Raw genomic sequence first — 26,648 nt, forward strand, 5'->3', positions numbered from 1 at the left:
TTGTTAGATATAGAATTACCGGTAGTCTGCTTTTGTGAAAAGGGTAATAAATTTTTGTGTTTTATGATCAATCTGTAGTCCCCTGCTTGTGAACCAATTTATCGTAGCTGTCAAACTCTTTAATGAACATTTTCAATAAACATTTTTTTATAAACATCCTACAGTTTAATCCTAAACTCATAGCCTGCTTTTGAAAATAACACAGAGAATGTTGCTCTCAATCGGTCTCTTGGTCTTTTGCCTTGGATCAGGTAAGCTTTGAGTTGTGAGAATAATTTGTTTCTTTCTAACAAATTTATTCACTTGATTTTGGCATTCCATTGTTTCATCTACGATTAAAAATTATAACTCTTTGAAGCTCTGTTACGCGGTAAAAATAATTTTACAAAATACGACTTTTCGCTTGAATTTTATTTGTTAAGTTTAGCCATCTTATACCGAGTAAAATTTAAGAAATGGCTGGTATCAATAATACAGTATTACTGTATAATGTCAAGGCCAGAAAATTTCACATGTTGAAATGATTCACCAACTTCTTTTTCAAACATCAATAATTATGGTTAACTGATTAGTAGATCTTAAAAAATATTTCGTGAATTTGTTCTCTGACTACTGTATTAGCATTGTGGAGGCTGTCATTAAATTTGGTTTGTGTCGATTTAGGTGTAATAAGTTCAACATTTTTTTGAGGAAAACTTTTGCACTCGAGTATTACGTACGTTACGCACGTTGTTCTTACGTACGGTACTATGACAGTTTATCGAAACGACAATTTATCGAAACGACTGTTCACCGAACGACAGTTAATCGAAAACCTAACTCCTAACCTAAAACCTAACCCTAACCCTAACCCCTAACCCTAACCCCTAATCCCTAACCCCTAACCCCTAACCCCTAACCCCTAACCCCTAACCCCTAACCCTAACCCCTAACCCTAACCCCTAACCCTAACCCCTAACCCTAACCCCTAACCCTAACCCCTTACCCTAACCCTAACCCCTAACCCCTAACCCTTAACCCTTAACTCTTAACCCTAACCCCTAACCCCTAACCCCTAACCCCTAACCCCTAACGCCTAACCCTAACCCCTAACCTCTAACCCCTAACTCCTAACCCCTAACTCCCAACCCCTAACTCCCAACCCCTAACTCCCAACCCCTAACTCCCAACCCCTAACTCCCAACCCCTAGCCCCTAACCCCTAACTCCTAACTCCTAACCCCTAACCCTTACCCCTAACCCTTAACCCTTACCCCTAACCCTTACCCCTAACCTCTAACCCCTAACCCCTAACCACCCCTGAGTATTCCATTGCATATGTGCTTCGTGGTTCGATAAACTGTCGTTTCGATAAACAGTCGGTCGATGAACCGTCCGTTTCGATAAACAGTTGGTTCGATGAACTGTCGTTGATGAATTGTCGTTAGATAACTCTCTTTCGATAAACTGTCGTTCGATTAACTGTCGTTTGATAAATTGTCTTTCGATAAATTGTCGCGTCACGCTTACGTACGGTAGGTCGTGTTACTTACAAATAACGTACGTTATTCTGTGCGTCATCCATGCTGCATATTTATCTGATAGGCCCGTAGTGTTTATAAAAGACTTTTGAAACATAGGTAGTATCATCACTTTTTTTAATTTAAAGTATCCTCCCAAACTTCTTGCGCTGGACGATGCAGAGAGGCATACAACCCTTCAAGCCCATGCCAGTGTGGAGACAGGTGTGGTCATTTTGGGAATTGCTGCAATGATTACGAGCGCTTGTGCAGCCTTGACAGCGGAACATGCAAAGGAAGGTGTAATTCTCCTTTTGATTCAAGACAACCTTGTCAGTGTTTCTTCGGATGTGAAAATTACAACGAATGTTGTACAGATTTCACAACTGCATGTCGATTCGCTCCTAGCCCTGGTCGATGCAGTAAGTTGGTAAAAAAGTAAATTTTTAAAGACTTTTTTTTTTATAAATAAACTAAAAAAAGATAAAATTTTGACCTTTCAATAGCCACAATCAGGCTTTAGGAAAGTGAGTCGAGACCGGTGGTTTGTTAAAGAACGTCCAATGAAGAGCAGTAGTATTATAAAATCAAAGTTTTATGAAGCAAATTAATAAGCAATAAAGTAGGACAGGTCTATATAGTAGGCTGTTGCATGCTGTACTTTTTAGTACGGTACTCAGCCTGATAAGCCCCAAAGAAAACTTGCGCATCTTCAACTCTTCTGATTCTGTCATCTTTTTCTTTTGTTGGTTTTGTTTTTGCGTTCTATTTTAACATCATTTCTATTGCATTTTGACCAACAAAAACGACTTCAGTTGAGTTTGCTTTCAAAAGTACTCTAGGCTATGATCTGTTGTAAGCAAATGTTACAAAACAAAATTGATTTACGAAACGTATGTTGCAAAACAAAATTGATTATATTCTTACACACGAAGTTAAAAAATAGATTATAGTCTGGGAGCCTACGACAGAAGATTTCATCCCATAAGGTACAAAAGGTTTGACCCCTTGAAGTTACTGGGGTCAACCATGTCACTCACAAAAAGTATGGAAGATTGACCGCGCCGGGTGGATCTGGTCCCTAGAGCCCCCTAAAAAGCCCAAAAAGGGGGTTAATTTCACCCCATAAGGTACATGGACCAAACTTGGTGAATACGAAGTTTTATGTCAGGACATCACAAAAATATCAAATCTAACAATATTTTCGAGTGGAAAGGTGATGTAAGACCCCCCCGAAAGTGACCCCCCGGGGGGTTAATTTCACCCCATAAGGTACATGGACCAAAGTTGGTCAAAACGAAGTCTTATGTCAGGACATCACAAAAATATCAAATCTAACAATATTTTCGGGTGGAAAGGTGATGTAAGATGCCTTCAAAGTGACTTCCCTTAATGTGACCCCCTCGGAAAGTTTATTTCACCCCATAAAGTACATGGACCAAACTTGGTCAAAATGAAGTCTTATGTCTGGACATCACAAAAGTATCAAATCTAACAATATTTTCGGGTGGAAAGGTGATGTAAGATGCCTTCAAAGTGACTTCCCTTAATGTGACCCCCTCGGAAGGTTTATTTCACCCCATAAAGTACATGGACCAAACTTGGTCAAAATGAAGTCTTATGTCTGGACATCACAAAAATATCAAATCTAACAATATTTTCGGGTGGAAAGGTGATGTAAGATGACTTCAAAGTGACTTCCCATAATGTGACCCCCTCGGAAAGTGTATTTCACCCCATAAAGTACATGGACTAAACTTGGTCAAAACGAAGTCTTATGTCAGGAAATCACAAAAATATCAAATCTAACAATAGTTTTGGGTGGAAAGATGATGTAAGACTCCCCCAAAGTGACTCCCCAGGGGTTAATTGCACCCCATAAGGTAGGCTACATGGACTAAAGTAGGTTAAATCGAAGTCTTATTTCACGGCATAACAAAAATATCAAATCTAACAATATTTTCGGCTGGAAAGGTGATGTAAGATGTCATCAAAGTAACCCCCAGAGGGTTTATTTCATCATAGAGTACATGGACCAAACGTGGTCAAAACGAAGTCTTATAGGACACCACAAAATATCAAATCTAACAATACTCTCAGTTGGGAAGATGATAAAAGACCTACCCAAAAGTGAATCTCCTCCTATAGTTTAATTTACTTCATCCCTTACTCGAACCAATCTTGGTGTAACGGAAGTGCTATGCCAGGACAGTACCAATGGATTAAATCTAAAAATATTTTTATATAGGTTTTGGTGAAATACATTCACAAGCTGTCCCATGATGCATGAAATGGAACTATAGCCTACTTTACAAAAAGTTTTTGTATAAATCATATTCAGTCAATCGAAAAAAGGCAACAGGACATGACAATCAGTAGCGCACCCAGCATGGGGCTAAGGGGGCTCAAGCCCCCCCCAAACTCGCCACAAAAAATAAAGTTTTCGTATGTTCCCTATGTATACTTTTGCTTACAGGTTAAATATGAATAAGACACAACAATACAACAGAGCTGAGCATTATAACAATATATTTTACATATTTACAAATAGTTTTAACAGTCGAACGTTTTCCGCTTCATTTTAAGACCTAATCAAGAATCAGAAAATAATTAATAAATGCAATAAATTTTAACTTCTTGAAGGTAAATTTACATTAGGAAAAGGCAACTACATAAATAACTACAAAAAAATTTGCACCACAGGGAACGTAATACATCAAGTAAGTGTTGAGGAGAATGAACGCGCCTCCAGCAAATAATTATTTGTTTAAATTTTGGTTGTAGCGTATAGCGTTAACAGGCTTCCTGAATTTTGGTGTCAAATTGGGATTTGCCTCTGCGTAAAATTATAAATGGGTCAGCGGAGAATTTTTGATCTGTGCAAAAAGAACACTCCATGATATGGTCTTTGATGGCACTTTTCTTTAACTCCCTAAAGTTCAGATGCTCCTGTACTCTCGTGGTCAAATGTCTGGTGGACAACTGGACATACCGATGTACCATACCGTCATACGTCAATGCCGAATCACACGGACATGTAAAACTGTATAGGCCTACAACATTTGAGCAGAGAAACGAAGGCGTCTGGGACTCGAGATCTATAGAAGAATGCGAGAGTGGACGTTGGAATGAAAGTGTTGTTGGTTCTAATAGCTTGGGGTTCACTAGGCCAACTTCTAATCTGATTTGAGAAAACGAATCCTGATGTATCGGCAACCGGTGGGTTGTGGGCCGTGAGTGCCTTTAAATATGAATTCACTTTGTTGAAATTTTCCATTAGAAATAACAAAATACTGCATTTTCTGAGTAAATTGCGGGCCCCTAATTTGCGGGCCTTGTGCGATCGCACGGTTTGCACACCCCAAAGACCGGCACTGATGGGCATTGGCCTACTGCCACTATTGTCGCAAATCACTCGGCCGACATTTCTGAATTAGCCCCCCCCTAAAATTTTTTCTGGGTGCGCTACTGATGACAATACATGGCTTTGTAACACCAAAAACAGAAAGTACATGAGAAGCATATAGGTTACAGTCATGGGCGCCGATCGCTCTCTAAGATTGGTGGGGACATTTACTAGGAAAGAAAGGGCAGACGAGCGAAGCGAGCTGAAAGATTGGGGTCTGTTCAACAAACAAACAAATAGGCCTACAGTAGATAGGCTACAAGTCTAATGCAATGTATTTTAATTGTCAGTGTCAGCATCGGACAGCAGAAGTCCAAACACTGCAACTCGGCAACGAGTCTCCGGCGAATTAAAAACGAAGTCCTTGGTTGATCCTTGGCTTGTAATGAAGGTTGATCGAATTCAAAACTTTATTGTGCACATAGCAGACCATTGCATGATTTGGCCGTTTCTGTGTCATGGTAGATCGTAACAAAGTTTTGATACGTCGCAAAGTTGAAAATGAGCGTTCAGCTGAACACGAGCGGGCTGGTGATATGAGCAAAAGTTCCACTTGCGGAAACATTTGCCGAACAGCGGATAGTAGCCTATCTTCTTGAATATCATTCGAAAATCTTGTGCAAGGGACTCTGTATCAAAGAACTGAAGATAATCGTCTACCAAATGTGATTGTAGCTTTCCACTAAAGAGTGATTCTTGTAGAATTTTGTAGTGCTCAAGATCGGTCGACTTGAAATAGTCAGCAAGATTTTGCTGCGAGCTGTCAATGACTGCAAAATACTCTGACCGATCGATCTTGAAGTTTAGGAGGTTGACCATGGCCATGTCCATACTGAAGACGATTTGGAACGTGACAAGTCTTTTAAAAATTGGGTAGGGTAAGAGTTTTTTCAATTGAAAAAAATCTGCCTGCCAGCCTTCCAAATGCTGATTTTCCTATATACAATTTTTTGCCAAACCGGTAAAGACGTTTCAGCAGCTCTTAACCTCAATGTAATAATAACTGAAAAAATAGCTTTTTTCTTATGCAAAAGTAACACAAGCTACACTTACTGCACTACATGCTTGTACGACTCTTTCAAAGTAATTCTAAAACTATGCACTGTGTGGCCCTGGCGTAACCAAATTAAATACCTATTAAAAACCTATACAAATTAAAAACCTATATAAAAATATTGTTAGATTTAATCCATTGGTACTGTCCTGGCATAGCACTTCCGTTACACCAAGGTTGGTTCGAGTAAGGGATGAAGTAAATTAAATTATAGGAGGAGATTCACTTTTGGGTAGGTCTTTTATCATCTTCCCAACTGAGTGTATTGTTAGATTTGATATTTTGTGGTGTCCTATAAGACTTCGTTTTGACCACGTTTGGTCCATGTACTCTATGATGAAATAAACCCTCTTAGGGTTACTTTGATGACATCTTACATCACCTTTCCACCCGAAAATATTGTTACATTTGATATTTTTGTTATGCCGTGAAATAAGACTTCGATTTAACCTACTTTAGTCCATGTAGCCTACCTTATGGGGTGCAATTAATCCCCTGGGGAGTCACTTTGGGGGAGTCTTACATCATTTTTCCTCCCAAAACTATTGTTAGATTTGATATTTTTGTGATGTCCTGAAATAAGACTTCGTTTTGACCAAGTTTGGTCCATGTACTTTATGGGGTGAAATACACTTTCCGAGGGGGTCACATTAAGGGAAGTCACTTTGAAGTCATCTTACATCACCTTTCCACCCGAAAATATTGTTAGATTTGATATTTTTGTGATGTCCTAACATAAGACTTCATTTTGACCAAGTTTGGTTCATGTACTTTATGGGGTGAAATAAACCTTCCGAGGGGGTCACATTAAGGGAAGTCACTTTGAAGGCATCTTACATCACCTTTCCACCCGAAAATATTGTTAGATTTGATATTTTTGTGATGTCTTGACATAAGACTTCGTTTTGACCAAGTTTGGTCCATGTACTTTATGGGGTGAAATAAACCTTCCGAGGGGGTCACATTAAGGGAAGTCACTTTGAAGGCATCTTAAATCACCTTTCCACCCGAAAATATTGTTAGATTTGATATTTTTGTGATGTCCTGACATAAGACTTCGTTTTGACCAACTTTGGTCCATGTACCTTATGGGGTGAAATTAACCCCCCGGGGGGTCACTTTCGGGGGGGTCTTACATCACCTTTCCACTCGAAAATATTGTTAGATTTGATATTTTTGTGATGTCCTGACATAGAACTTCGTTTTCACCAAGTTTGGTCCATGTACCTTATGGGGTGAAATTAACCCCCTTTTTGGGCTTTTTAGGGGGCTCTAGGGACCAGATCCACCCGGCGCGGTCAATCTTCCATACTTTTTGTGAGTGACATGGTTGACCCCAGTAACTTCAAGGGGTCAAACCTTTTGTACCTTATGGGGTGAAATCTTCTGTCGTAGGCTCCCAGACTATTATACTTGCACAATCAGACTGCTTCAAATGTTTGATGTTTTTATGTTTTAGCTCCCACTTCAATCTCTTCATCAGAAATTCGAAGAGTTTCTTTGGAATTCTTTGATTTGGATGTTAATGGAGCACAATCATATGACGATATCAGAGTCAATGAACAGGCAAAGACGAATTATGATTCTACTACTGATGTTGCACCAGAAACGTTAGTATTTTATACAACTTGCTCAATCAATTAATAGAAGTAGGCTAACTCACACACAGGCCTATGGTACAATAAATTGTAGGACTCTTCGAAAATAAAATTCAAAAAGAACCCGTTGTCAGTTTTGAAGCGGAATTTTTTTTGTTTGGTTTCATTTTTAATTGGCTTAAGTTTCTTTGGCTAAACCAGGGGTCAACAAACTTTTTTCTCTGAGGGCCGGATTGCTGCGAGATTAACAGCTGCGGGCCAGATGAAAATTGCGAAAAGATATACAACTATTTAAAATCTCCATTGACTTGAATTGAGCGCAATAAATAACAAAATTAGCGGTGGAATAGCAAAGTTGTGATGAAAATCGAAAGGTTGCTGAAAAAGTTATCCCCTGCTGTGATACACTACAGGGCATCGTGCTCTTGAAAAAACATTACATTTTTCCAAATTTGGCGTAGGCTGTCCCCATTTGTGGTGGCCTAATGATAAAAACAGAACACCAACATGTAGGCTGCCTGGTGGAAAAATGTACAAATTCAACATTCAACAACGAACTATAAGAACGAACACTTTTAACAAAGAAGTCTCTATTACACAAAAAGGCAAAGCCAAAGGCGGTTGCTAATGCCAAGGGAAGCACATGCACAGAATTGTAGTGCAGCTGTAATTTCCGCAGCACGTGGCGGGCCGGATGAAATCAGTTCGCGGGCGGTTCCGGCCCGCGGGCCGCAGTTTGATGACCCCTGAACTAAACAATGAACTTTCGATAGCTAAATTTGTTTCCAACAGTTCTTTTAGTTTTGATGATTTAATTGAGACGTCAATTGTTTTTTAGATTCTTTAGGTCAGTAAGCAGTAGGCTGATCACAAAACCAACATATGTTGCCCTGATCAACTTGTTGGATAACTACAAAAAAAGAAGAGGGGACAGGGAGACAGAAACCACAGAGAATAGAGCAGAACAAACTGCTTTCATCGATGCGTTTATGAAAACTTCCATCGGAAGACGTCTCTACAGTTTCCTTTCTAGTAAAGGTCAGTTTGAGTTCACAAAACTAACACCAAAACAAATCGTGTTTTGACAAGCAATCAAACAAGATGAAAAGAGAAATTCGCCCCGATAGCTCAGTGGTTACGCGCCGGGCTCATGATCACGCGGCGCTGGTTCGCTCTCGGGGTGTGCGATTGAGCAAAGCATTTCAGGACTGCTCTCCATTCAGCAGAACTTAGTGAATGGAATAATTCCCCGGCAACAACACTTCAACAATCAGAAAACTTCACTCTGCCAATCTCGGTAACCGGCCTTACGTCAAGAGCCTCTACAAGTATGCAAAACTACCAGGAATAACCTATCAGGGCTTTGTCAGTGCGAGGATAAAAATTCAAAACCAACCAGAAACCTTCTCTGGCTTTTACAATCAAAGATGATCAGTGAAAGTTACAGTAGCGGGAACAATAATTGTAAAGCAGATTATAATTGATTTCAGTCATGTATTCATTTTACGAATATTTGTTCTTTTGATGAATTGAGTTATTTCCTGACAAAGGCATAAAATTTTGCCGAAAATGTTTCAATTTAATATATTGGTAGTTTGTTAGTTTTATATATTGTTTTTGTATTATACAATTTAATTCTATTAAGTTGTTGTCAATCACCTATCTATGGTAGGCTACTTTTTCTTCTTATAGTATATAGCAGTGCTTTTCAACCTGTGAGATGGTACGCACTTGTGTGGATGAAAAAAATTGCAGTGCAGATGACAAACGTGGTGCGGATGAGTGCGGATGAAAATTGTGCATATTTGTTACTTTTTCTGACGTAGAATAATTCAAATAAACTTCTTCATTGTGATTTAGTTTTAAATCTTATTTTCTAAGCCTTCAGGCAGATTCACTACAAACAAAGCTGTGGGTTTTGAAGCCCTTCGGTGAACAGGAGCCTCCGCGACCTTTGGGTCATAACCTACTCTAAAATCGATTTCTGCCAGCAAGTATTTTTCAATCGCGGAAAACACGCTGCGTTTTGGATAGGATTTCTGGATAGTTCTTATAAAGACCTGGCCATCCAAGCATTAGAAGTTCTTGTACAAAACAAAAAACAACTTATTTGGCCAAAAATGGCTTTAGTGCACTTCTTCAACAGATTGATCATGTTTGATCAGCTGTGATCTCCCTTATGAACTGCCTCCATTTTGTTCTGTCTTTTGTTTTTATTAGTGCTTCCGGGATGCTTTTTATTCCTGTAATTTGCTTGATATTGTCAAAATATTTCATTTTTGTCGTCCTTTTGTTCGTTTGCCTTGCACCATCCCAGTCAACATTGAATTTTCCAACAAGTTGCTTCTTGCTATGTGTCCGAAATATCTCAATTTTCTGAGGTTAATGTTGTTTATCAGACTCCATTTATCGTTTATTTGTTTGGAAACAAATTCATTTGTTTTTCCTTCCATCCAGCTGATGCGTAATAGTCTTCTGTGACATCACATTTCAAAACTTTTTAATGTCACGTTTTTTGCATGTCCAACTAGTGCACTAGTTGACACTAAAACGAGGAAAAGGAGTTGTCTTCTTGATGAGACACTTGATGGCCTAATGCTGAGAGCTTTGGAGCAAGAAGTTGTGCCTAACTGGTCTGAAATTGCCAGAAATATTCAGCAGCAACCGAGTCATTGATAAACCGGTAGCCTACTTGTTGAACATTTGAATAAAAAAGTGTTAAGTCTCTTTACTTTATTTTTGTGGTATAATTTTCGGTTGGTTTGTGCGGATGAAATTTTTGCGAAAAAAAGTGTGCGGATGGTTCTCAAAAAGGTTGAAAAGCACTGGTATATAGTATTCCACGAGTGTTCCAATGCAAAAAAAAAACACTACAAAATCGTTTAAACATGCAGTAGCAATAACAATAAAATTCGTTTACACTTTTCTGTAAGTTTCGAAATTGGAATGAATTCGATTTGAGCTTGCGTGCTGCTTAGCCAACTCACAGTTTACTAAACGAGGTTTTATTTGGTAATTGTGAAAACTTTTTCCGTATAGATAATTTTTATAATGCATCAACAGATGCTATATTTGTATTGGGGAAGAGGGAAATAATCGGCTTTTTTTTAAATTCAACTTTAGCCCTGGTTTTAGAATACAACAGGACATTCTAATCTCTCTGAAAAAAAATGAAATTTCCGTCCAAACAGCGCAACATTAACACAAACAGCTTGTAAGAAGCTGAGTGTATTTGAGTCGCCTTAAATTGACCTAAACCTATCTTCAATACTACTCTTCAAAAAATAAAGTCGTTTTTAGCTTGTTTTGTTATGATAACTGATAAAACGGATTGGGTTTTGTCTGCATAATCTTACTCTGCATTTTTGATTCAAGCCCTTATTCTGAGATTCTCTGCTCAATCCCTTTCCATCCACCTGCCTATTTTATCTGCTGGTTTCAGTTACTTAACTTGCTTAGATTGACTTGCCTTTGATGTGCTTCTGCTGCAACAACCAATTGAAAACTTCAGGCTGACAACAGCTGCTGCCCAAGATGCTTCCCAACAACAAGTTGTTGTATTGGATGGTTGTCCACGCGAGGTGGTTGTTGAGAAAGGTTTATCAAAATGATACTGGACATTGCGCTAATCCTGTGAAGTAAACTTTCTGGTCTTTCCTTAAATTCAAAATTCCCTTACAACGCACGGCATTGCACTCTCGGCGAGAAAAGGCAACATTAATGAATAAACTGTTTTTTCTTGAAACCTACCGTGTTTCTCCGATTGTTTTTTGACCCACAAGCCAAATATGGAGAGCTTTAGCACCATGTTTTTTAGTTAATCGCTAGCTTACACCAGTGGAAGCCCAGCCAGCTTGACCCTATATCAATAGCTCAGCCAGCCATGGATATTGACTACTGTGTGGACAAGAATTTCTTTTTTTCAGAGGTCTTAGAATGTACTGTTGTATTCTAAAATCAGGACTAAAGTTGAAATGAAACTTAACCCTCCCCTTCCAATTTATATGCTGGACTCCCCTTGCATTGTAAGAACATTAATGACAAAATTTATTATGTAGGTCGAGCTGGGTGTCACGACGAGAGTGCTTTTAAGGAGAAACTGAAGTTGATTTGGTTTGGCCTTTTCCGTCGCACTGGTGATGGTCCACCTGACAGCTCTGGGTGAGTTTATGTCCGAGTGAAAGTTCTCCATCAGCTACAATAGCCTACTCGAATGCTGGTCTGAGTGTCCAAACGCAAAAATAATTCAAGAAATTGATTTAATACAAATTTATTTCAATTCATCTAAAAGGCATCTATTGTTTTAAAGTTCCACTATTTATTTCCAAATAATTGCCTTCATTTTTGTGGTAGTGACTCAATTGCAATGTTTCAAGAGATTTTGTTTATATCTTTAATGAGCACATTTGACAGAAGAAATATCACTGCTTATTGTAGCTGTGTAACGAAATTAGCAGAATTTCGGTTAAATAACAGTTTGTGTCTGGACAGCAGTGGAAATTCAATTCAGTTCAGTTCAGTTGTTTTTATTTCTGACCATCATATCAAAACAATACACGTCAACATAGCAAAGGTCGAGAAAAAGGTAGAAGCGACAAAACGCGAACGTTAAAAACGTGCTTGTGACCGAAGTAAGTTATTGAGTTGAAAAAAAAATTTGGCACGGTCGCAACACCTTCAGAAAAATTTAAGATATAAGAAAATAAAAAAAAGAAAATGTTAATAAACAAAAAAAAAAAAAAATAAATTTAGGCTATAGCTTTATTAGCCCACATAGCTTTAGCTGATATATTTAAGATTTGTATGGACAGTTGCTATGAAGATCGGCCATGGTGCGTTATCAAGAGTGCTGATGGTCTTAAGGGGAACACGTCTTGATGCGTTTAGCTCATAGCAAGAAGAGCAAGGCAGGCAAAGAAAACCCCACAAAGAAATCCTACCACGGGCAAAGCCATTTCAAGCGCAACGCACCATAGGCCTTGCACGACTCACAAAATACAGTAGATAGGCTATAACTTGACGACACTGAAAACAATGACGAAAACAAATAAAACAAACTAGCAAAAACAACATCATCATCTTTAGGAAATTCAATTATACCCAGGGAAGTTATGTCTTGAAGATATCAAGCGTGCTTTGATAAAAGTTGCGTTGATAAAGCGATAATTTTAAAACCCAGTCAGCTAAACTCGTCACTTCCACACTGATCCAACGTTAGCAAACGTTGAATTAATGCAAAAACGACAGGCATCGCTAGCTGGGAAGTAGTAGTGGCATGTCACAGTAATATCACAGTAATTCGATTAGTTCGATAGCAAGCACGAGCCTTCCTAAAAAATCTTACAAGTAGCTGTTAAAAACTTCAGTTTTACTTGTATGGTATTGCCTATCATTTTAAGAAAAATTGATTTAACCAATTAGTTTTCGAAACACTTAGTCTTCTCATAGTCATCTAGTCTACTCAATCAACAGTTCTAAACGGTAGGCCTATAAAGAGCCCCCACTTATGATAGCGATGTCTGCTGGCTTCGCTAGTGAGAGTGAGGTAAGGCGTTTTTAGAGGTATTGCAAGTTGTATGATTGAATTTGATACAGAAAATTTATCTGATCTTTAAAGTTCAAATTACTATTTAGGTTCGAACACGTATTCGTAGGTGAGACAACATGGAATTCAGTCGTAGGTTTTCACAATTGGATTCAGTTCTTCAGGCAAGAAAAATCAAACCATCTCAACTACTATGGGTACATCAACGTTAAATCGGTAAGTACACAAAACGGGTGACTTAGTGCAGTAACGTTTACAGGGGCGGCAGGGATAGCTTACTGTTGAATCCGACCCGGGACGGTTTTAGGGCTGGTAACCTTCTCAAGGGGCCCAGAACATAAAGAAACCACCGCGTATTCGTGCGGTGTAGTTCCTTTTTTTGAAAAGTGTCGATTTGCAGCCGAAAGATCTCATTGGTACCAGGCCCAAATTATTCCCTCAACGGCCCTGGCCAACTGTAATACAAGCCCCCAAATGTAGCCTACAGTATTATTTTTATTTACGATGTTTTTTCATAAAATGTCCAAAACGGATTCAGAAACGAACCAGCAGAATTGTAGTCGTTATATCTACAATAGATTAGATCCTGCTGGAAATGATTCACATGAGTGCCGGTTCTTACATGTTTCTTACAAAGGAAGAAAATGAAATAAAAAGGAAAAATAATACGTACCGTGCCGTAGTAGATGTGCCGTTTCCTTCTTTCATTCACCTCTATCATAGGCTAGTGTTATTTTTTTACGTTAGCAAAACTACTTATTTTTAGCCATTCTTGTATTCGATGCACTTCACATGGGACAGGAAAATGAAGAAAAAGAGCGGGGTGCTGATCGGATCGAGTCCTGAATATGATCTTGCCGTTTTTACTCTATGTCATCTTGCAAAGCCCTCAAAAAGGTAGATAGGATACTAGGGCAGTGTAGGGCAAGGCTACCAATATGCCGGTAGCAATCATAGCCTACAGGAGGTCAATACGTATTAAATTACAACCAGTGACGTAACTAGAAATAAAATTTTCGGGCAAAAGCAACTGCTTGGGGGGGAAATATTTTAATATTTCAGTAATGTTTGTTTGAAAACATAGCTACTGAATGCAGCTAAACGTTCAGGAAACGTCATTCAACATGCAAAATAATGTGATTAAAACCTTGTGTAATCCTTTTCTTGATTTACGAATGCTCCCCAAAGCTCTTCCTCTATGGCTACGTCCCTGATTATAACCAATGTCACATGACATTGTAGGCTACAATATATTGAGTAATTTTTGTCGTCCTCGTCTTTGTTTGGACTTCTGAGGCCGAGGATTTATCGTATACCCCCCAAGATTGGGTAAGTTTTCCTGCATGCATACGGAAATGTTTTATACTTAAAGAATAAAACCTCATTTAAAAAATGTAAAATATATTACACAGGTTAATTACAAGTTTACAATAACTGCATAATATTTTTTCATATATTGTGTATAAGCTTATTAGTAGCATATTGCACTCATGTGCATTGTATCAAAAAGTTGGGTTTAGCTACCCTCTATAGAAGCTTACAAAGTAAACTGAGTCGTATTGTATGGGCGAGTTTAACGAGCTATAGGCAAAATAACACCAAAGAGCCGCAGGTGGTCAACCCTGACAGGGCTATAGATAGCGGTACCCGGACATTTTGCCGAAAGACATTTTGCCGAAACCCATTTTGCCGAAAGACATTTTGCCAAATGGACATTTTGCTGAAACTCATTTTGCCGAAAGGACTAATTGCCGAAAGGACTAAATACTGATTGGACAAATTGGAAATTATACAAATGTATTATATGTATTATCATAACCTAATGACACATAAATATCATTCATAAACAGATTTCATTCACAAATTATGTGTGACAGCGAGTAAGTATTCGACAGAAGTGTTATATGTATCGATGGCGCATTGTACAATGGCGCATTGTATCCAACCCTCAATACGAGGAAGGAACATAATGATGATGATTCTCTACAATGTGTTTTAGTCTATCGTTCACAACCTTATATTTTTTATTTGGTGGCGTCAATTGAACGCCAGCTGATAACTGCTCCAGGATTAGTTCGTTGTGCGATTGTTTCTTTATCAACTTTACTGTCAGTCGACGTATCGTGGGGTGTGTAATGGAGACTCGTTGGTCGAAAGCATGGTGCCATCCTTCGATGGAATTGTTAGTACGAGGAAGATCGTCAACAATTTGGCGCCTGGAGAAATCAAAAGTAGCCCAATTGGGCGTGAAAGCGCCCAATCTGGCAACCCTAAGACTCGGTGTCGCTTCAAAGTAATTTTTAGGCAAACAATAGTAGCAAAGTAATTCTATTTCAAAGGCACTGCTTGCATATAACGAGACTTTGTGTCACTTCAAAGTAATTTTTTTCCAAATTGTTTCGGCAATTTGTCCATTCGGCAATTAGTCCTTTCGGCAATTAGTCCATTTGGCAATTAGTCCTTTCGGCAATTTGTCCATTCGGCAAAATGTCCTTCGGCATATGTCCTTTCGGCAAAATGGGTTTCGGCAGAATGTCTTTCGGCAAAATGTCCGCGCACGCAGTGGCGTAGGAGCATATGCTGCCCCTGGCTTTCATTGAAAATGCCGCCCTAAGTAGACTGCAGCAAATTTTGAAATAGTTTCATGTTCAAGCAATCTTTTCAATAAAAATACAGTAATTACAAATAATGTACCGCGTCTCAGAAGTTCTATATTGCTTGAGAAAGAAGCCTCATTGTTTCAACGTTAACCCTTTGAAGGTTGGGGGGGCTGTCAATTCAACTTTTTTGTATCAACAATTGTATCTCTAAAACCACTGAGGCTGCGACTACGAGATTTCTTGACTTTTCCTAACTTTTATTCTCCTCTATTGAGCTGAAATTTTTAGCAAACAAAGGTTATAAATTGAGAGATATAAGGCATTTCTCAGCACATCCTCTGAAATGTTTCATATTCTATTGTTAACTATGCTCCAAAAAATTTTGATAGGATTTAAATCCGGAGAATTGCCAGGCCAATCTAACACAGTAATCTTGCTTTTATTCAAAAAGTTAGTGTTTTTTTAGAAGAATGGCATGGTGCAAGGTCTTGCTGAAAAATGCCCCCACCTTCTTGAAATGCTCTTTGCAGGTCTGGGATAACTTTTTTTGTGATCACTTCGATATATCGTTCAGAATTCATCATTCCTTCCACTGGAAACAGTGATCCAACACCGCTGTGGCTAAAACTTACCCAGAACATCTTTTTGGGGGATGTTTTACACATTGATTGAAATGGTAGGGCTTCAGCGTCTCTCCAACATTCCTTCTCACAAACCTCGCATTATGCCATTCTTCACACTACTAACTCAGGATATTGAGGAGAGTTTCTCGGCAAAAAAGAAAGCGGGGGCTGTTTTTATCGACCTAACAGCAGCCTATGACACTGTTTGGCACGGTGGCCTAGTCTACAAGCTACTCCGCCTACTCCCTGACAGGCACATGGTCAAAATGATCATGGAACACATCCACAACAGGAGTTTTACCCTTACCACCGGAAGCGGAAAACCAAGTAGACTGCGGCGACTCAAAAACGGTGTCCCACAGGGATCAGTCTTGGCTCCCCTCCTCTTCAACGTCTATACGCACGACCTACCATCAACAACATCTGACAAATATGCATATGCTGATGACTTGGCCATCTTGCACTCTGCGAAAGACTGGCAATCATTACAAACGACGTTGAGCCAAGACATGACGACCATATCTGGATACCCTCATCAATGGAAACTGAAGCTCAGCGAAAGTAAAACTGTGACGCAGCCTTCCACCTCAACAACAGGGAGGGAAAACGTGACCTGAAAGTGACCGTTAACGGCAAAATTCTGCCGCCATGCCCAGAACCAACATGCCTTGGGGTTACACTTGACAGGTCACTCACATACCGTCACCATTTACAGTCACTACGCAAAAAGCTGACATCTCGCGTCGTCCTGCTGAGACGTTTGGCAGGCACAACTTGGGGTGCAGGTGCTGACACCTTGCACACTGCAACCCTGGCTTTGGTTCACTCCACTGCTGAATACTGCGCTCCTGCCTGGTGCCGCAGTGCTCACACCCGCCTCATCGACAGCCCAATCAACGACGCATTGCGAACTGTGACTGGATACCTGCGCCCAACTCCAACAGAATATATTTACCAATCCTTGCAGGCATCCAACCTGCTGAGCTCCGCCGAAAGGGAGCCATCATACACCTGGCTCGCCGGGCGGGGAATCTTAACCACTTGCTTCATGCAAAACCCAACATCCCACCTCAGGAATCTCCCCGGCAACTAAAGTCAAGACACCCCTTTGTGCCAGCTGCTGTTGAATTACTACATCCATCCAGCGATCATGCCATCAGCGCAGCACACTTCATGGAAGACACTTGGAATGCAGCGTGGTGCGCCACCGACACCAAACTACATGGTTTTATACCCCACCCGGTGGCGCGCCCCCCTGGTATGGACCTGCCTCGGCCGACTTGGGTCAAGCTCAACAGAATTCGAACCGGAGTCGGTCGCTTTCATTCCAACATGCACAAGTGGGGTCTGGCTCCCTCATCGGCCTGCGAATGCGGCGCGGAGGAACAAACTGCTGACCATGTCGTTCTCGAATGCCCCATCTACAAGGCACCAAATGGAACGCATGGTATACTGGTATAGCAACGCTGGACGAAGCTACACTCACCTGGCTCTCCACCACCTGCCCTGAAATTTGATTTGATCTTGTCTCAAACGAAAGAAGAAGAAGACCTTGTAGTATCCACTCCAATACATGCCTGTAAGCGACTAATTACTGATACTGCCTGCAAGGAAATAAAATCACTTCTGTTAGTGTGCATTCTTTAGCGTTTAGGGTATTTTTAGCCTAATGTAACATCCTTACTATTTTGATAGATCTCCGTTTTCTCCTTTCGGTTTATGGCTTTTTCTTCAGTTCTTCCTGCTCCTCATAAAAAAAGTACCCAGAACTAAAGGATGTAAGTGTGCCTCAAAATCGGTCAAATTGGTAACACAGCTAGATGCGTCTTTCTTGTCTTTCTTCAAAAGTTCTTTCGTCTGTGGCACTTCATGGCAACATACACATTCATTGGGCTGGGGCATAGACTCGCACTTGTGGCAAACGCACCACTTACAGTTCCCAGAACGCCACTCATTGCTGGGAAGATCCAAGTCGGGTTGGTGGTGTTAACAAAATCATCTCCAGTGAAGTGAAGAGAACATATATGACTAGTTTTGTATGGCCCATCCCACTTTCGAACACTTAAAGAAAACTTTGACTATTTTCTTCTCAGCACCTTGTTTTGTTTGAAAGCGCAAAAAGATAGCACACGTCTTTGTCATGACACTGTCACATAAACAGCAATTTGTAGGCATTACGTCAACCATAACTTAAGGTAGCCTACTGTTGTTACACTGCAAATGGCTATAGCCAGACTATGACAAATAAAAAATTATTAAAATTGTAGCCCTACAAGAGTTTAGAAAAACTGCAATTTCAATTGAATTGAGATGTTGTTTGATAAAAATAAACTCAACCTATTTGATCTAAACCTGATAGTAATAATAAGTTGACTTTTTCATTTCGGTAATTCTCATTTTGCACATTCTTTAGACCAGAGGTGACGAACCTGCGGCCCGTCAAAGAATTTTGTGCGGCCCGCAAAACAATTTGACAATCTCAAATGGTCATCTGTTTTCGGCAGCACGTACCTATGCGAACAGTTCTTTTCTAAAATGCACTTTACAAAAAGTCGTTACAGGTCGAGGCTGACAGATGAAAATCTTAGTATGCAGTTGAAAGTTGCCACATCGTCTGTTCGACCTAATATTGAACGCTTAATCAAGCAAAAAACTTTCCAAAAATCCCACTAAGCAAAAAATGCAATGCTTCAATGTTATTTTTTAATATTTTATGGTTCAATGCTGCATTAGATAGCTTCAGCTGTAGATGATTTGCATGGGCTTTTGTTTGTTGTTTGAAAAAGAAATTTCATTAACTGATTTGTTGTTTCGGAGCATAATGGTAGAAACATTTAGTCAACTTGAGCAAAAAGGATAGAGCCAAAAAAGAAGAAATCATACTAATATGAAAGCAAACGCTTCGAAAATTAAATTGTCTTCATTGTCAGTGCAAGTACTGTTGCTCTATCCTTTTTGCTCAAGTTGATTTGTTTTTATTTTTTACTGTTGTATGTTTCGATTCTGCGTAAGGCTTAGCCTACGCAGAATCGAAACATATAGCAGTAAAAAATAAAAATAAGATAATTTCAACTGTGTGGGTTTTATTACTTTCATCTGCCGTTTGTTACTTTTCATGAATAATATCTTGAGTCGCTTCTAAAACATTTCATAGTAAGTTACGATTAAAAAGTTATACGGCCCAATAACTCATGTGTAATTGACAAAGTGGCCCGCGACCGCAAAAAGGTTTGTCACCCCTGCTTTAGACCAACAGAGCCCCACACATTGACGTTTTGCAGTAGTCGTACCATACCTTACCAACTCACCACAGAGAAAGAAAGTATCCTTCCACCCATGGTGACATCACAGCGGTTTTGCCGTTTTTATTTTCGCAATTGAATGAGTGCCGGATTCGCCAAAAGTGAACGAAAGTTTATAAACGTGTAACTTAGTAGCCTGTTGATATTTTTTTACGATTTGCTGGTCAGGGAAGTTTGTTAGTATCATCTCTTTGGTATCTTAGGTAAATTTAGCGAATTTATTTTCCTGTCAGAGGCACTTTAAATCTGTCAATTTCCACAGTTAACTCCAAAAAGTTCACCTCGTCGTCATAAGTGCTTTTAAAAGCGTTGGTGAATCCATTGTGACTTTCGCTTTGCAGCATCGCGTGAGGATTCAAAAATCCAAACATATCATTCAAGCGGTGTATGCCGGTAAACCTAGTTTCAGCTTCAAGTATAAATCTGTCCAAAGCTTGAAACATGCATCGTCTTACTTCTCCAACAACACTAAGACCAGCATCTTCTGCGTGTTCGCCAGGCATTCTCCTTTTTCTGCGAACTCTCCGATTTTCAACTGGAATCACTAGCTCTGTGCATTTTTTGATCACTGCATCCACAGAACCTTTAACCAGATTATCTCGTTCTTCCACTAAAAAGTTGACAAACGCTTTCATCTTGTTAGAGCCTTGCGCTAACAGCAGTCCTTTTTGCTGCAAGTAAGTTTGAGTATCATGAGATTCTCGCAGGATTACTTTCCAAAACCATAAGATGGAAAAGAAAGAAAAATTCTGAATCGCTTCAAGAATACTATGAGCGTCACCTCGTATATTAAGATTTTCGTTTGGATTACATAGTTGTGTGCACTGTGCAGCCTCATTTTGCCGCCCCTGGTGCAAAGCCAGAACCGCCAAGTGGCTGCTACGCCACTGCGCGCACGTAGATAGCATACTGCTATTTTTAAATGCCCAAATAAGATTTTGATAATTTTTAGACTTGTAAGTTTTAAAAAGGATTTAAAAACTTTATAAAAAGTACAAAAAGTAGCCTATACAAAATTGGTCTTAACGTTAGTAAGGTATCATAAACTATTAACTCTATAGAGAAAAGAAGTTGTTAAGTTAGTTATAAACCATGTCACGAGCCCATCGAAATCGCACAAAAAACATAACTACTACAGCACAGAACTTTGGTCATATAAACTAATGAAATTCTTTGCAGTTGCCGCATTAAGCTTCGAGAGTACGACGGATCAGTCGTTGAGCGGGTTATCAAGGCAATCCCTTGGCAAAGCAGCAATGCTGCGGACGGGTGGAAATACGTGTCGACCACTTACTTTGCCGTTTATTAAGCAATGGTTTTATCTTGCTTCTTGCTTAGTGTCTAAGTGTGTCTAAAAGTACACGTTTTACTTACAGATCTTGTCTGAGGCAGAACAATTAGGTTACGTTTTAAACACTTAGCCAATTGCCATGTGTTAACAATTTATTGCAAATGGATAGCTTAATGTCTATCTCAGTAGTTCTTAACCGGGCGGGCACGAGAGTGCTTTATAAAAACTGGAGCTCGTACAGTTGTTTTTTCAACCTGTGTAAGAAGATGCAGTCTGATTGTAAATAATGTATATTCTGATTTATTATTCACACGAATGATTATAATTGTTCAAAAAATACATGTTAGTTAGAAGTTTCATATTCAAAGTATAGGCTATACATCTGGAACAGTCGACAAGAAAATCCAGTGAACCTCAGTGGCCTAAGTTGAGCGCTGCATTCGCAGTTGGTAACTTTAAGTTTGGACAAATAAAGCAACAGGTGATCTAAATGCCTTGAAAGCAAACAGCAAAACATAATTTTCAGATACAGATGAAAACATGGAAACCAATCAAAGCATTTAATTTTCTGCAAGGAAGTTTAACCACACCGACTTTGAAGAATTGGAAATCGAGATTCGAGATTATCTTTCTATTTACCCACTTGTCTAAAATCAATATTCAAAGCGCCCGGATCCACAAACTAATAGTGCTCGGATCCGCATATCTTTGCTCCTTTTCTACAACAGTTGCTGTCAAGACCAAGGACAGGCTGAGAGTGAAAGCCTTAAGCAACATTGCGCAATTTCTGGAGTTAAACCTCGCATTAAAAATCTAGTTGCTTAGAATCAATTTCAAGTAGGCTACATTAGCCTACTAATGTGTAGCCTTATATGTAGACAGAGATGGGCAAGATCACCTGTTTGGGTGATCTTGAAGATCAAGATCACCAAGAATACGTGATCTTGAAGATCAAGATCACCCAACAGTGTGATCTTGAAGATCAAGATCACTTTCAAGATCACGTTTTGTGGTATTTGAAAAAATGCAGTTCTTGATCGATAAGGGTGCAAAAAAAAAAATTTACTCGTAAGCAACCTGGGTAAAAGTAATTGGTATTGCAAACTTTTGTTTTTAACTACGGTACTCGAACACTGGCCAAAAATTGTAGAAAGTTAATGACTGATGCTATTATCAATCGTTGCTGTAGTTTGAGTAGGATCGTAAGTTTGCAACCTCAAGGCCGAAGGTTATTTTTGGACTACGGTCGTGGAAGCCACTTCGGTCGTGTATAGTCGACCCGTATTGGATGCCTGCGCATAATTTGAGCGGTTATTTTATATCTTCATCAAGGGCTTTCAGACCATCCAGCTCTGATAGAGGTAGGCGCAAATGGTTGTCTTGATTTGCGTTCAATGAAATAGTTTCCCAATAGATCACTAACTTGACAAAGAAACCTCAAGATCGAACAGCGCTGGTTCGGCTCTCGGGGTATCTGCTTAACTAGGGATTTCAAAGACAGCTCTCTAAAAAACGGCACCTAGTGGATGGAATGATTAACAGCCAACAACTCCAACGATCAAGAAATTTAGCCTATCGCGGTAACCGGCCTGCATCAGTGATTCAAAGCTTCTACAAGTATGCGAAACTGCCAGGATCAAACAGAAATGTAAACAAATTTTTGTCATGCGTTGACATACAGTAACTTACCAGTTAAAAAAATGTCTCTATAATATATATTAAGTCAACTTAAATTCCAAAGTGATCTTGATCTTATTGACTTTCAAGATCACACAAAAAAAAGTGATCTTAGATCAAGATCACCAAAATAAAAGTGATCTTCAAGATCACGCCCATCTTCGTATGTAGATCAACAAAAACAAAACTGTGTTAGTGTTACAGTTGTTCGAAACCGGGGGGCGTAGAACATGTAATTGTTGTTAAAGGAAGGCGTGCCAACAAAAAGGTTAAGCACCACTGCTGGTCTACCTATTCCGATTAACATACCTAATTCTAACGAGCAGTGATGATCATTTTGTGCAGCGATAAACCAAAATTGCGCAGTGATAAAATAAGTGTTTTTTGGCCAAATAATAAATAACGCATACAAAACACAAAGCAGATTTCTTTATGTTGTCAGTTTTTTTTTTGAATCAATCAGTGTGAAATAAATTTCGTTTGAAGTTCTCTGACCAATGATTTAAAAAAGCATTTAACATAGTGGCTTTTATCAGATCATTTCGCAGTGAACATGAGTGTTCGCAGTGAGACATGAGACTACTTGCCAATCGCTACTCGCTATTACGTCAAACTACCAGTGACTGCTTGCAGGGATGGAGGAACCATTTTAAAAGCAGGTGGGCCCAAAGCCGTAGCAGTCAAAGTTAATCAAACTTCTGGGGGGCGAAGCCCCCCAGACCCCCCTTGGCATTGCTGCATTCCTAATACTTCAAATAGCTTATACATTGTGTTTTCATGATTGCCTTTTGTGCCAACCACCGAAAAATTTCCGTTTTTGGGCCCGATTTGGTCAAACAAATTACAAAATTGTTAAATTGCTCTATAGCGCTGTACAAAATATGGCGATGTGCACACAAATAAAAAGGCAAAATATACACACAGTTATAATACCAACCTGGGAGAAATAATCTGCAGCATTATACAGTAGGCCTACGTGCATGCACTGCATAATACGAGTATGTAATGATATCATTGTTTTAACCTTGGAGAAGAATTAGATTGATTTATAGATTGCTCCACCAATCACACGCAACCACGCCCACACGTGCTGCCCATCAACAGTGGGCTCAACAGAAAAGTTTGAAAATTAGATTTCATCATTGAGCTATCAAAGATAACACAGGCAAAAAAAAAAATTTTTATTTAAAAGGCACGGCATGGGAGAGTCATTTTAGGGTATTTCAAGGCCCCTGATTCCGAAAATGCACTTGTTTTTTTCGAATTGGCTCTAGTTTTTACGATAGCCTACAGCAAAAACACTTTTTTGCAATTTTGAGCCCATATATAGATTTAACGTCGTGTCGTTTATTACAAAGACAAAACTGAAAGTAATCCCAGGCACATTTCTGAGTTGTATAAACGCCATTTGAAACCAATCACATTGATTACAACCCAAACAAACGGCTATTTAACGTTTACTGGCCTAGTAACAATCAAAATACGACGTGAAGCAAGCCTTAGGATACAAGATGTAGAATATACAACTTGTGCATTGCGTTAATATATTTGTCGACTTCAACAGTATCAGACTAAGGCCTACTAACTAAGATATTAAGTAGCCTACAAACAAAATACATACATTGTTTTGCTTATAAACAAAACATTTTGCTTATCAGCAAAACAAAGCCATCGATGAACAAACGCAATTCTTTATTATGGTAGGCTTACTATATACTGAGCAACACCCATCAAGGTACGAAGGCCATTTATATAATTACAGAATACAAAGTTGCGTTCTTCAATAAAGTAGCTGCTTAAAATTTTATCCTTGTTACGGAAGAATGTAATCTTGGTTCGAAATTCAATTCCTGGTAGTTTCAAAAATTCGAAAAAACTAAGTGCAGTTTTGGAATCAGGGGCCCTGAAATACTCTAAGTCTAAAATGACTCTCACCTTTTGTGCCAAATTTTTTTTTTTGTTGGCTTGTGCAATCAAACTAGTGTGTATCAAATGAGTGAAGAGCTTTTTTTTGGAACTCCTTCTCTAATTTACCGTTTTCACTACCTTTTCAAAGAAATTTGGCTTTCAAAAGTGGGTGGGCCAGGCCCACCCAGAAAATAAAGTAGGTGGGCCCAGGCCCACGAGGCCCATGTGGTTCCTCCATCCCTGACTGCTTGTACATCAACATAAATATGCCACCGCTCCCTGATGTGGTGTTACATCAATAGCAATTTAATTAAACCACTTTTACTTATCAAAATGCAATTTGATTGGTTATCACCTTTCCTCAATTTCACAAAAAAAAAAATCGAATTTTGCACAGCAGCCTAAATGAAACTGACGCGTAGCACGCGAAACCAAAAGCGAGGTATTCGGAAAAGTGGCTTTTGATTAAGTTTGCAATTTCATAGTTTTCATATCATATGGCAGGGCTTCCCAAACTGGGGGTCTCGCAACGAACTTTAGGGGTCGCAGAGAGTATACCAATTTGCACAAAGTACTGCATATTAACACTTCTGTGCAAGATGCTGTGACAGTGTGACAGTTGTAAACTTTATTAACAGTCGCGCACTCAATAGGCTGCCCGTATTTCTAAAAATTTATGAGGTGAAATGGAATCCGAGTTAAAAACTTTTTTATTGCATCGTGAAGTGAGGTGGCTTTCAAAAGTCAAAGCTTTAAAATGGCTAGCCAATTAACTTTGAAAACTGAAATCGTGATTTTTCCAAAAGAATAAAATTTAGTCTTGGTCCACCATTTTCTCCATAACATCTAGTTTTTGAAATTATGTCAAATGTCAAATTTGCTTGAAAAACTAAACGAATTTAATTTGTCCCTCCTATAGGGAAAAAGATCAATATTTTGCATTGAAGTCTAAAACTGATGCGTTCATCAAAAAATTGAACATCTGGAAACCAAAATTTCAAAATGATTTATCTGAAATGTTCTCACTTCGCCTACCGTTCCAACCAAAGCACATTGAAACCGTCTTAATACCATCTTTAACTAACATTGCATTCAACCATCTTTAACACAAGCATTCAACAAAAAGATCAAATAAAATACCTTGGCGTTTACATAGATAACAAATTAACATGGAAATATCACATAGACAAAGTTTGCGGAAAAGCAGAAAAAGGTTCATGGGCGTTGCTAAAACTCAGAAATTATGTCAACACAGACACTTTAAAAGATGTGTATCACGCTTTGATTTACTGTCATTTGCAATATTGTATATCAAGTTGGGGAAAGGCCTGTGACAATGTACTGGATCCATTAATAAAATTACAAAAAAAGGTTATAAGAATAATTACGAAACAAAAATTACTGTGCTCACACTAATTCTTTATTTTTAAAAATGAACATCTTGAAACTAAAAGACATACATAACATTGAAATAAAAAAACACGTGTATAAAGTTGATATGAATCGGTATCCGTCTACGTATTGTGATTTATTTACAAATGCTTTATCCGTTCATCAGCATAACACAAGATATCAAACAAGCAACAACTATTTTGTAAATAGATCAAACACAGAATTTGGCTAAAAGTCCATGCAGGTATTGGGACCAATGGTCTGGTCAGAGGTTCCAAGTATAGGCTAAAAAACTTATCATTTCATTGTTTCAAAAAAGAGATCAAAACGTTAATTTTACAAAGCTACAGTGCATCGTAAGTGATATGTTATGGAAACCAACTTGCCAGTTTCATTATTATGCAATACAATGTTCTGTCGAAAACTTGATTAATCTCTGCTTGCTTCTTGGAATTTTGTGTTTAGGCCTACGTTATCTTAAATATGTTTTTTTTTTTTTTTTGGTACGTATGTTGAAGCGCGGGAACGTTTTAACGTTTTATTTTATTTTTCTCTTGTAAGCTTATTTTAAATGGCAAAATCGTCATTTCCGTAGGGTGGCAATTGACTAGTAGACCGTATGGTCGTCTCGTTGTCTCCCTGTCGGTATGGGAACTTGTGTAACTTTGCATTGTGTATATTAATTGCATATTTCAAATATGTACCTATGTTCCTGTTACTGACAAATAAAACATTGATTGATTGATTGAGCCAC

At 38.9% G+C, this 26,648-nt stretch overlaps 1 protein-coding gene across 1 annotated transcript; it reads left to right on the forward strand.

The window, feature by feature from the left end:
* Positions 1-163: 163 nt before the first annotated feature.
* On the forward strand, positions 164-21,268 carry LOC145769403 (uridylate-specific endoribonuclease-like). Its single transcript, XM_082581034.1, has 8 exons — positions 164-251; positions 1,648-1,920; positions 7,418-7,568; positions 8,395-8,594; positions 11,615-11,717; positions 13,191-13,317; positions 13,868-13,998; positions 20,806-21,268. The coding sequence occupies exons 1-8, from the start codon at positions 209-211 to the stop codon at positions 20,933-20,935; spliced, it is 1,158 nt and encodes a 385-aa protein (XP_082437160.1). The 5' UTR covers positions 164-208; the 3' UTR covers positions 20,936-21,268.
* Positions 21,269-26,648: the final 5,380 nt, after the last annotated feature.

Source organism: Aplidium turbinatum, chromosome 4 (genome assembly GCF_918807975.1).
Source record: "Aplidium turbinatum chromosome 4, kaAplTurb1.1, whole genome shotgun sequence".
NCBI classification, from domain to species: Eukaryota; Metazoa; Chordata; class Ascidiacea; order Aplousobranchia; family Polyclinidae; genus Aplidium; species Aplidium turbinatum.

Coding starts and splice junctions, on each gene's coding strand:
- LOC145769403 (XM_082581034.1), top strand. CDS start 209: ATGTTGCTCTCAATCGGTCTCTTGGTCTTTTGCCTTGGATCAG. Junction 8,595..11,614: donor CAGTTTCCTTTCTAGTAAAG/GTCAGTTTGAGT, acceptor TTTATTATGTAG/GTCGAGCTGGGTGTCACGAC. Junction 13,318..13,867: donor GGTACATCAACGTTAAATCG/GTAAGTACACAA, acceptor ACTTATTTTTAG/CCATTCTTGTATTCGATGCA.